Consider the following 9,621-nt stretch of genomic DNA (forward strand, 5'->3'; position numbering starts at 1 on the left):
GCCACACTGTGGCAGTCAAAGTAGCACCATTCAGCCTCCCCACATCAGCATCTGTACTTCAGAAACAGTGCAAGTTCTTGGTTATTAAACAAATGACAGCACAAGAAATCAGAAGTAATTATAGAGTTTGAAATCTCTACTCACCATAGAACATCATCACCTTGCTGTTGTTTGCATGCTATAAAAAGCAAGTCACAGCCTTGCTGCCATAACTTAGCATACAGAACTGCTGGAGGCAGTGGAGTATTAACAATTTATACTACTAGCCACTTGTATTTATTTATTTTAAAACACAGCTGGTCAAAGGGCTGATGCTTGGATTTCATTTTCAATCTCTGCATGTGGGTTATTTATAGGATGAATTTACAAGTACATATCTCCCATCACAACTAAGATGTTACTTACACAAACAAACCTAGAGCTCACCTAAGAAATTGGGATAAAGATGATCTATGTTGTCCACAACATAATTACATTTGGGACATCTGTTGTTATCTTCCAAGCTCTGGTGAATACATTTGTAGCTATTAAAAAAAAAAAAAAGAAAATACAAGTGAATAAACAGAAAATAAAAAGGTACACAAGCACAAAGGAAATAGTATAAACCTTAGATAACGTGTACTTCCTTTGGATGGCTAGTTAACAGCTGCATTGCCAAAATGCTACAGTGGAGCCAAGGCATTCCAATATTGACTAAGGGCAGGCTACAGCAAAACCTGGAATTCTTGGCAAGGATTACAAAATTGTGTTTAAGAACTTCACTCATTTATTTCAATAAGAATTGAAAAAAAGTGTGGGTACTTCAGTCATGCTTGCATCTTGAATTCATGCTCCTCTTCCACAGGTAGATGGGCTGCATTATTCAGAAGCAACTTCTTTTACATCAGCCAAATACTTTGCAAGTGATATTGAAAGGTACTGCACATTCAGATAATAGTGCACAGACCTCTAAAAGAGTCTCACATTTTTCCCCCCAATCTCCCAATGGCTGTTCTTAATACAAGGCACTCCAAAGGCACTGTGATAAACTAGTCAGCTATTTGAGGGATGGACTAACAAGATGCACTTCAGCACGGAGCTAAAGAAGCTCACACCCTACCTAGCTTCAAGTTAACTGAAGAAATAAACACCCCATGACACATCATTGCTCTGTTGTACCTAAATAATGGTACTTTCATGCCTTTCATCTTGGACATCTTAAAAAAACGCCAGTGATCTATAATGAAGCATTACGTACAAAGCACAAAATCAAGTGTTATCTGACCTGTAGGCAGGACAAAACACACCCTGAAAGTTAACTGAATCTGTTGCTCAAGGTGATTGTTTTATGCTCCTAAAATACTACTAGTAAAAAGTAGAAGACTATTTTTCTATTTAATATGCACTGTAAGAGTGTAGTACACACCAGACATTAAAACCTCACGGGTCAACACTTATCCCAACTCTTAGCTGAAGCCAGGGAAGCAGGTAACTCCACACCTGCACCTGGAGGGTTCTTGTCCTTCTCCAAAGAAGATTTGCTCCTTGTGAAAGCCAGAGATAACATACTGAAAAATACACGAACCTCAAGCCAATCTGATATAACAGTTTCCTAGTAAGCATTTTGCAAAAAGAAAAATATAAAGGAGTGAATATAGAAGCAAGCCTGAATCATACCCTCTCTCTTAAGTTTAACAGAATTGCAATAGATAATGTGGAGGCCCTCTTCAAATTGTGTGAGGTCTCGCTCAAAAGCAAAGAGGGCCTGCCAACACCAACAATGGCTCTCATGACCTTGATAACAGCAACACCCACTGCTTTCGATGGCAACAGAAAAAAAACTTTTCGTTTCCAGCAGAAACAGCCCTGACCCTGGACATGGAGTGCTACCAACAGTTTACGACCATTTTTTTCTTTACACAGAAATACGGTTAGCACTGAGCTTCATTTTAAGTACCGAGGAGACTTCTTTATTTTAGTCTAACTGGTGGTAACCACCTCTTAAAACTTGATTTCATTGTCTTCAATGTAAGGCCAGAAAGCAGAAGGAACAACTCACAAGGAAAGTGATCCACAGCAGTGTTAGGTCTCAAGCACCATACAGGATGGATGATCTGTGCAATACAAAGATCTTACCAGAAGCTGTGTCCACATTTTGTCATGTAGGCTTCTTCAATCATATCAAAGCAGATAGGACTGGAAAAAAAAAAAAAAAAACAGTTATGTTTTTCTAAAGTGCTATCAATCTGAAGCAGCCAGGCAAACACGTGTAATCTTTTATGTTTGTAAAATAGAAAAGAACAGAAAAAAAAAAGTGCAACAGCAACTAGACAGTATAAAGATCAAAAGGGCAATCAACAGTTCTTTGAACTCTGAGCAATACTGCAGTTTGCTACAACTGGAAACCAGGTACGTGCTCACCCTTGAAGCTTTCAACAGTTGTAAACCACTCAAAGCCAGAGCACCAATGACAAGCAAAGAACCTCCTGACCAATTCAAGCTGACCTTGGACTATTTTTAACATAAGTTATGTCTAGGTGACACCAAGATCAGTTTTTTCTTCTGTGTTTTTTTTTTTTTTCCAGCCAATAGCTAGGCACAATTAAAAGAAATGACTCAGTAGTGATGGCATGAGAATCAGCTGTAATAAACTTGAGGCACAGGTGCCAGTGAGGGCTGTGCCCTGCAGGGCACACCAGACAGCAGGCAGAGCAGAAGGACACCTGAAGTTACATACTGCAACAAGTAGGAACCAACAGCCTGAAGGTCTGATGCAACAACTGGGAACCAACAGACCAGCAGCGTCCAAAGTCACAGGAGAAAACAGAATAGAGGACATGGGAACCCAAATTAGGAAAACAGGAGAATACAGCTGGACACCAAAGCTTTAGCTCTTTCCAGAACTATTTCTCAACCAACACAAGCACAGAACTCAGAGCAAGACATGCAGCCAGGCAGTGCTCCACAGAGCCCGGGGCAGGCAGGAGGTGAAGGGATCTACTGAGATGGTAATACAGGATATCAGCCTCCTTGACAAGTGGCTAAAAAAAAAAAAAAAAAAAAAAAAAAAAAAAAAAAAAAACCACAAAAAACCATAAAACCTGCTAACAGCCTTTGCTGTTTGCACAGATCTTTTCTGAATTTAAGATGAAAGCATTTGATGTCAGACCAAACAGGCAGTGCCTAGCTAAGCAGGCTCTATTTCACCACAATTTCTCCTCTAGGGCCTGAAACAGATATCACAGGAGTTATTCCCCACATCCCACCACTCTTTTCAGAGGATACTAATGTCTAGGACCCACTGAGCAATTAAAAGGAGAAGCAGCATCTCTTAAAATATCTTTTAAACCCATAGAGAGTGGAAGCCACGGCCACTGCAAACTAAATCCCCCTCAAAGTGACCAAACTGGGAAGGATGGATGCCTCTAAGTTTGTTCAACCTGTTACACAAACTAGGTGGTCTTAAACACCCCAGAAAATCTGCTACACGAACACAACTTAACCGTGAGCAAAGCAGAACATTATTCTTTGCATCATTGCTGGTCCTGAAAAGAAGCCACTGAAGTAACTAACAGGCACCTGCTCCTCTTGTGCCCCAGCAGATCCTTTACTGTGAATTGGTTGTCCCACCTTGCACCAACATGAGGCATTAAGGTCACTTGTTTCTAAAACAGGAGCAACTTAGTTTCAAGGCTAACTATTCTAACTTTTTAGTTAGAATAAGTTCTCAGCTAACTTGGCCAACAAGGATGTATGAACAAGAGGGAAAAAATAAAAATCAAGTATCCCTTAAGGGCTAGCTAACAGAATAGAGAGTTAAAAACCTGTGGTTACAGAGAGGAAGGAGGAAGGTCTCTGAGGCTGGTCTCTCCCCACTGGTGATGAAGAGTTTCATTACCTTGCTGCCCTCCAGCCAAGCCATATAACATAGCATTATTTGAAGACGGGCTAAAAATTGCTGTTTCCTGCAGCATCAGATGTGTTTTCTCTGGTACACTCCTAGCAAAAGTGCAGGAAACAACAAAGCTGCAAGGCTCATCTGTCTGCAGCAAGACATCACAAATTAAAGCTAAAGAAAGATTATACCCTCCTGACACGACAATTATCCAAGACCATTGTTTCCCAACTTCTTCTTCTTCATACCAGTTTGACTGGAGAAGTGACAGAGCTAAAACAGCTGAGAAAAAGCAAACAGAGCCTGCAAAAATAGCCACTTGGCTCCAGTGTCATTCTCAACAGAGCCTAAAGTTTCCATTCCGAACCATTTCTCAACCCAGATACTCAATGACTTACAAAGGAAAACAAGATTGATGTCTTCGATACTTATCACAGCCAAGCTGGCTGTAACCCATAGAAGTTGCTGTGCACCAGTTGTTGTACGTTAGCCTAACGGAGGGAAAGTTAAGAAAGAGAGGCATGAGACAGGAACTTGAGTCTCACTACAGCTTGCAGCACTCACTGAAGCACAGGGCATGGTGAAACCAAGGCTCCTAAACAGCTCCCATTCGCTGTTTGATGGACTCAAGAAGCAGAGTCACGTAAAAAAGGTGCAGATGACTCCAGCAAGCCACCAGTTTCACTGCTCTTTACCAAATCCAGATACCTTATTGACTAAACAATTACCTGCCCTACACTTTCTAAACCACGAAGGCTTATCTGTGCATCTGGTTGAAGCAGTCATTATAAAACTCAAGCACATTTCACATTTCCTTCTGTTCCACAGCAAAGCAGACCTGCTAAAGTTTCTCCCTCCTATTCCATTCTTCTGGGATCTAAGAGAGCAGCACTGGCTACAAGCTCTGAATGGTCAAGCTCTGAGTAAACAACAAAGATCATTGCCATCAAGTATCTGCTCGATACAAAGCTCAAATGTAAGAGCAGATCACAAGAATACAAACAACAATGCTTACATATGTCATCATTAACATGGAAACATCTAAAGAAAGAACTGGTTTTAAAGACCTACAAGTCTACCTTTAAAGGTAGCAAGCAGAGCTTCCCACGCCCAAGTTAGCTGGGCGTACCTCTGTATGCAATATACTCTTCTCCACATGCTCTTATTTATGTCAGAGCTCAAACAAACACTGAAATGAAGCAGCCACTGAAAAGTCAGAGCCTGTAGTTCAGACTGTCCCCCTCCCCTCCAGTTTGGGAAGCAAAACAACTGGTTTTAGAAAGTTTTAGTCAACCATTAATTGGGAGGGTTAAGGTAAGGCCTGGGAAAACCAAAGGCAATTACACTGCTACAGAGGAGGAAATCCTCCAATTAGAGGATTCCCTTTCAGACACTCCTGAGGCAACTGGAAAGAGGCTCAGCTATGCAAGCAATACAAAGTCTGTCTTTAAATTCTACATCCTACACCAAAAGGAACAAGAAGTTCCCCCTATCACCATAAAGTTGTCTCATAAGTCACACATATGTGCTTTCCTGGTCTGGCGTAATGCATTTCCAGGCAGAAGCTGAAAAGTACTACAAACAGCACCTATTTGCAAACCCCCGAGCTCAAGATTTCACAACTCAGACTAGCAGCGTGTGCCAGCATTTGCATTAAAGCCTCAACCTGACATTTCTGAGAGCACATTTTTGGAAGACAGAGAGGCTGTGCACACTTATGCTACCAACAGGATTTTCACAAAGAAGTTCAGGTGAATCATGTACCTGAAGGCCCTTCTTCCAGCTTCAGTTTGGTATAGGCAGGATCTGCTGCCAAATCTTCAGCTGCATCTATCAGTAACTCACAATCCATATGCAGGAAGATCACTGAATGACCCCTGCATCTGGCAGTCTTGAAAACATCCTTGGAAAAGCTGCATATTGAAGCTCCCTCTTCTCAGACTAAGATAGCCAAAGCTTGTTTAAACCAATTCTTCAAACCTGCACAGACACCTGTCTTGTTGGATGTTACTCAAAGTTGTCAGTTGAGTTTTCACTTCTGTATTGCATAACTGTACTGCTACTTCAAAAAAAATAAAAAAAGATGAGTGCTATAATTCAAACCTATTGTTAATAGCAGGTGCTACAGCCCACTGACATACATGGCAGTGAAGAACCCAGGTAAGTCACTATAATTATTATTTGCTCTTAAAGCTTCTGACCTATAGTTAAGTAGGCCTAGTGTGGCTTTCCTTTAACGTGCAAAAGGGCAGTAAAAGCATTTTGCCCTGATTACTGCTCAGCTGATTTTTTTTTTTTTCCCCTTCTCACTTATTCAGCCAACAGTATTCCTGAATGAGGAGAAAACAATTAATTACACTCTCCTTGCAGCACTTACCTGCAGGGAAAAAAAAAATAGCAGTGTGAAACTCTGCTTTTTAAAAGGACTCAAAGTATTCAAACTGTCCTACAAGCATAACGGTAACGACTTGACGTCCCTTGCTCTCAGCAACCTTACTCCTATGACAACAAAGCATAAACTGACTGGACAGGGATGGGAAGTGATGGCTGCAGATCAGATCATAATGAATATGCAAGGGCATTCACCATCACATCACTTACTGTAACCAGAAAGAAGTAGCAAAGCAGCTATTTCCCCAAACAAGTGCCTTTAAACCCACTTCACTTGGCCCACTGTTCAGACAGAGCACACCAGCCAATTGCAGCTGTCTGCTCACCCCAACTCCACTACAGAACAAACCTACAGCAACAGGTAATGACCAAAAATTATTTCTACTACTAGCAAGTAGTAGTTGCTGTTTTTCCTGCCACCAACTTCACAGCAGCTTCACTTAAGTAACAAGAATACTTCCCGTCTACTCTGACAGACCACTTTAGGATCAAGTCCCATGGGGCTTTGCTATGACACACGTCCTGCAGACACAAACATCTAATCCTCCCCTGTAAGTCAGCAGTCAGACAGGACCACCTTGGCAGCTGTAGTCCACTTCTTTTGTTCTTGTACTTCCAGCTGATGACTTTCCTACAGTTCACGCTTGTTTCCAGTCTCTTTTCACCATCAGCTGAGAGCACTCACCCTACCTTTCTGTTCTCACGTTTTAGTACATCCATCTAGCCATAAACACCAAACCTCCTCCTGATGTTTGAAGATTTGAAACCCATTTCCAGCAAACAGTCTTTAAAGTGAGAATTACCACCAGCTCCCACTGCAGACACAGCACTGGGCCTTGGTCTTCCACATCTGCTGGGTGGGTATTTTCAGCTACAAGCAGCAGCCCTGGCTGAACATCAGAAGGATGACATGTGGGGAGGTTCAAGGAAGAAAGCTTTTCTCATCACTGCAAAAGTTCTGAACATTAGAAGGACGATATATGTAGAGGATTAAGGAAGAAAATGTTTCTCATCATTGATGAAGTTCCCTACTCATCTGGATTTAGGTGCTGGACTGACACAAACACTTACCTCCAATTAACAGAGGAAGGCCCACACCAGTTTTGCTGGATTTACAGTGATCCAAAAATAATAAAAGCGATGGCCAAGGGGACATAGGATCATAGGGGTTGGTTGGAAGGGACTTCTGCTAAAGCAGGTCCCCTACAATAGATAACAGTGCTCAAGTGGCCTTAAATATCCTCAGAGAAGGGAACTCCACCACCTCTCTGTTCCACTGCTCTGCCACCTGCACAGTATGGAAATACAGGACTGTAGGGGCTGGAAGGGAACTCCAGAGACAGTCTAGTCCAACCCCCTGCCAAAGCAGGCTCCCTTACCCAGGTTGCACAGGTACTAAAGACCCACAGGATGCGTGTCTCCACAGGAGACTCCACAACCTCCCTGAGCAGCCCGTTCCAGTGCTCTGTCACCCTTACCGTGGAGAAGTCCTTACTCACATTTGTGTGGAACTTCCTCTGCTCCAGTTTGCGGCCGTTTCCTCTTGTCCTGTCACCACACAGCACTGAAAAGACTCTGGTGCAGAACACACCTCAGATATTTATACAGATTGACCAGATCCCCAAGGAACTTCTACCTCACTTTAGTACGAAACTCCCTATCTTGCAACCCGTGCCCACCGTCCCTCATTCTGTCTCTGGGCAGCACCAAAAGATCCCAAAAGTCCAAGTCGCACGGATATACAGTCACGAGCTCAGCTTTCCATCACCAGGGAGATGCTCCAGGCCCCTAACAGAGAGATTTCTGAAACTCCTTACAGCCCCTGCGCAGTCAGCAAAGGAGTAAGCAACCGAGCCACGGGACCGGCTGCGGGATCCTCCAGCTGAGGAGTGGGAACGGAACGGCGGGAGCCCTCTATGAGAGCAGGAGAGACCGCAGGAAGGGCCGACGGCCGCCTCGGGAGGCCTCGCTCCCCCTCCATCCCCGCACTCACCACACGAAGTCGTTGCTCTTGTCCTCGTAGGAGTTGAGCAGCCCGTTGCAGAGCGGGGTGAGCAGCGGCCTCTTCCTGCCCCCTCCTCCCGCTCCGCCGCCACCAGACGAGCCGCCGCCGCCGGGCCGCGCCGCCGCCGCCAGCCGGGCCAGCCCCGCACCCGCCGCCGCCGCCGCCGCGCCGGAGCCCGACACGGCGGCCGCCACCAGCACGGGCCGCGCCGCCGCGCCGCCCGAAGAGGACGAGCCGGGCGCCATGGCCGCAGAGGAGGAGGAAGAAGAAGAAGAGGAGGAGGAGGAGGAGGCCGGGGCGGCGGGGTGCGGCGGCGGGCGGCTGCCCGACATGCCGAGGCCGGGCGGAGCGGGGCCGAGCGCGGCGGCCTCAGCGCATCGCGTGCGCGCGGCGCCGCCGGAACAATAAAGTTTGTTCGAAGAGGAAGAAAAAAAAAAAAAAAGCCAACAAAACGCGCCCGCCCGCGCGCCCCCGGCCCGGCGCTTGTTCAATCTTTATTGACAGGCGGACACCGTCGCCGCGCATGCGCAGCCGGCGGCGGGGCTCCTCCCCTCAGGGCGGGGCGGTGGAGCGAGGCCCGGGGCGGCCGCCGTACGGCCGGTGTGTTCGGGGGTGTCTTTGTGAGGGTCCTCGGGGTACTGAGAGGCTCCCAAACGGGCCGAGCTTTCGAGCAGAGTTTCAGAAATCCCTCTGTAAGCACGCGTAGGGAGCGCAGCCTCAGTGTGCCAGGGGTCTCTTGGCTTCTCCTTCTGCCTCCCCCTTCAGTCCTGGCCATCAGTACGCGCGGCAGCCCCCAGGGATGTGCTGATTGCCCTGCCAGGAGCCCCTGGCCCCAAAGACACTTTTTCCCTGGACTTAGGGTGTTGTGAGCCGTGCAGAGGGCTTCATCAAACAACAACTGTCTGCTCCTGAGTGTAGGATCATAGAACAGCCTGAGTTGGACCTTAAAGGCCGTCCTTTCCCATTGCCTGCAGAGAGCAGGGACACCCACAGCTCCATCAGTGCTCACAGCCCATCCAGCCAGACCTTGGTGTCTGCAGCGATGGGGAACCACCAGCTCTTTGGGCAGCCTGTGCCGCTGCTTCACTGCTTGTATTGTAAAAAAAAACAACTAGTTGCTTCCTTTCAAACAGCCTACAGAATCACATAGCCTGCTTTGCATTGACTAATTGTATTGCCTGCCATCAGCTCTCTAGGGTTAAAGAGATTTCGAAGCACCTGGTGAAACTCTAGGGCATTCCCCGGGGTTGGTAATCCCATTACCAGGTATGGGGAAATGCCCATAGAGCTGAGTTCTGCAGCACTCCTCCCAGCGCAGGCAGTAAAGTGTACCTTCAGTGGGCTGCAAAAC

The 9,621-nt window shown here is 45.9% G+C and overlaps 1 protein-coding gene across 3 annotated transcripts in view; it reads right to left on the minus strand.

The window, feature by feature from the left end:
* COP1 (COP1 E3 ubiquitin ligase) overlaps nucleotides 1-8,805 on the minus strand; it is a 128,297-nt gene extending 119,492 nt beyond the window's left edge. For 2 of the 3 annotated variants that reach the window (XM_085232296.1, XM_085232295.1), the window contains exons 1-3: nucleotides 8,259-8,803; nucleotides 2,116-2,175; nucleotides 427-524 (exon numbers count right to left, since the gene is read on the minus strand). In XM_085232296.1, coding sequence (XP_085088422.1) covers nucleotides 427-524; nucleotides 2,116-2,175; nucleotides 8,259-8,602 — 502 coding nt within the window. In that variant the 5' untranslated portion in view covers nucleotides 8,603-8,803. Of the gene's footprint in view, nucleotides 1-426; nucleotides 525-2,115; nucleotides 2,176-8,258 lie in introns of all 3 variants that reach the window. The other variant, XM_085232297.1, reaches the window with a different exon arrangement.
* Between the last annotated feature and the right edge of the window lie 816 nt (nucleotides 8,806-9,621).

Source organism: Meleagris gallopavo, chromosome 10 (assembly GCF_905368555.1).
Source record: "Meleagris gallopavo chromosome 10, MGAL_WU_HG_1.1, whole genome shotgun sequence".
NCBI classification, from domain to species: domain Eukaryota; kingdom Metazoa; phylum Chordata; class Aves; order Galliformes; family Phasianidae; genus Meleagris; species Meleagris gallopavo.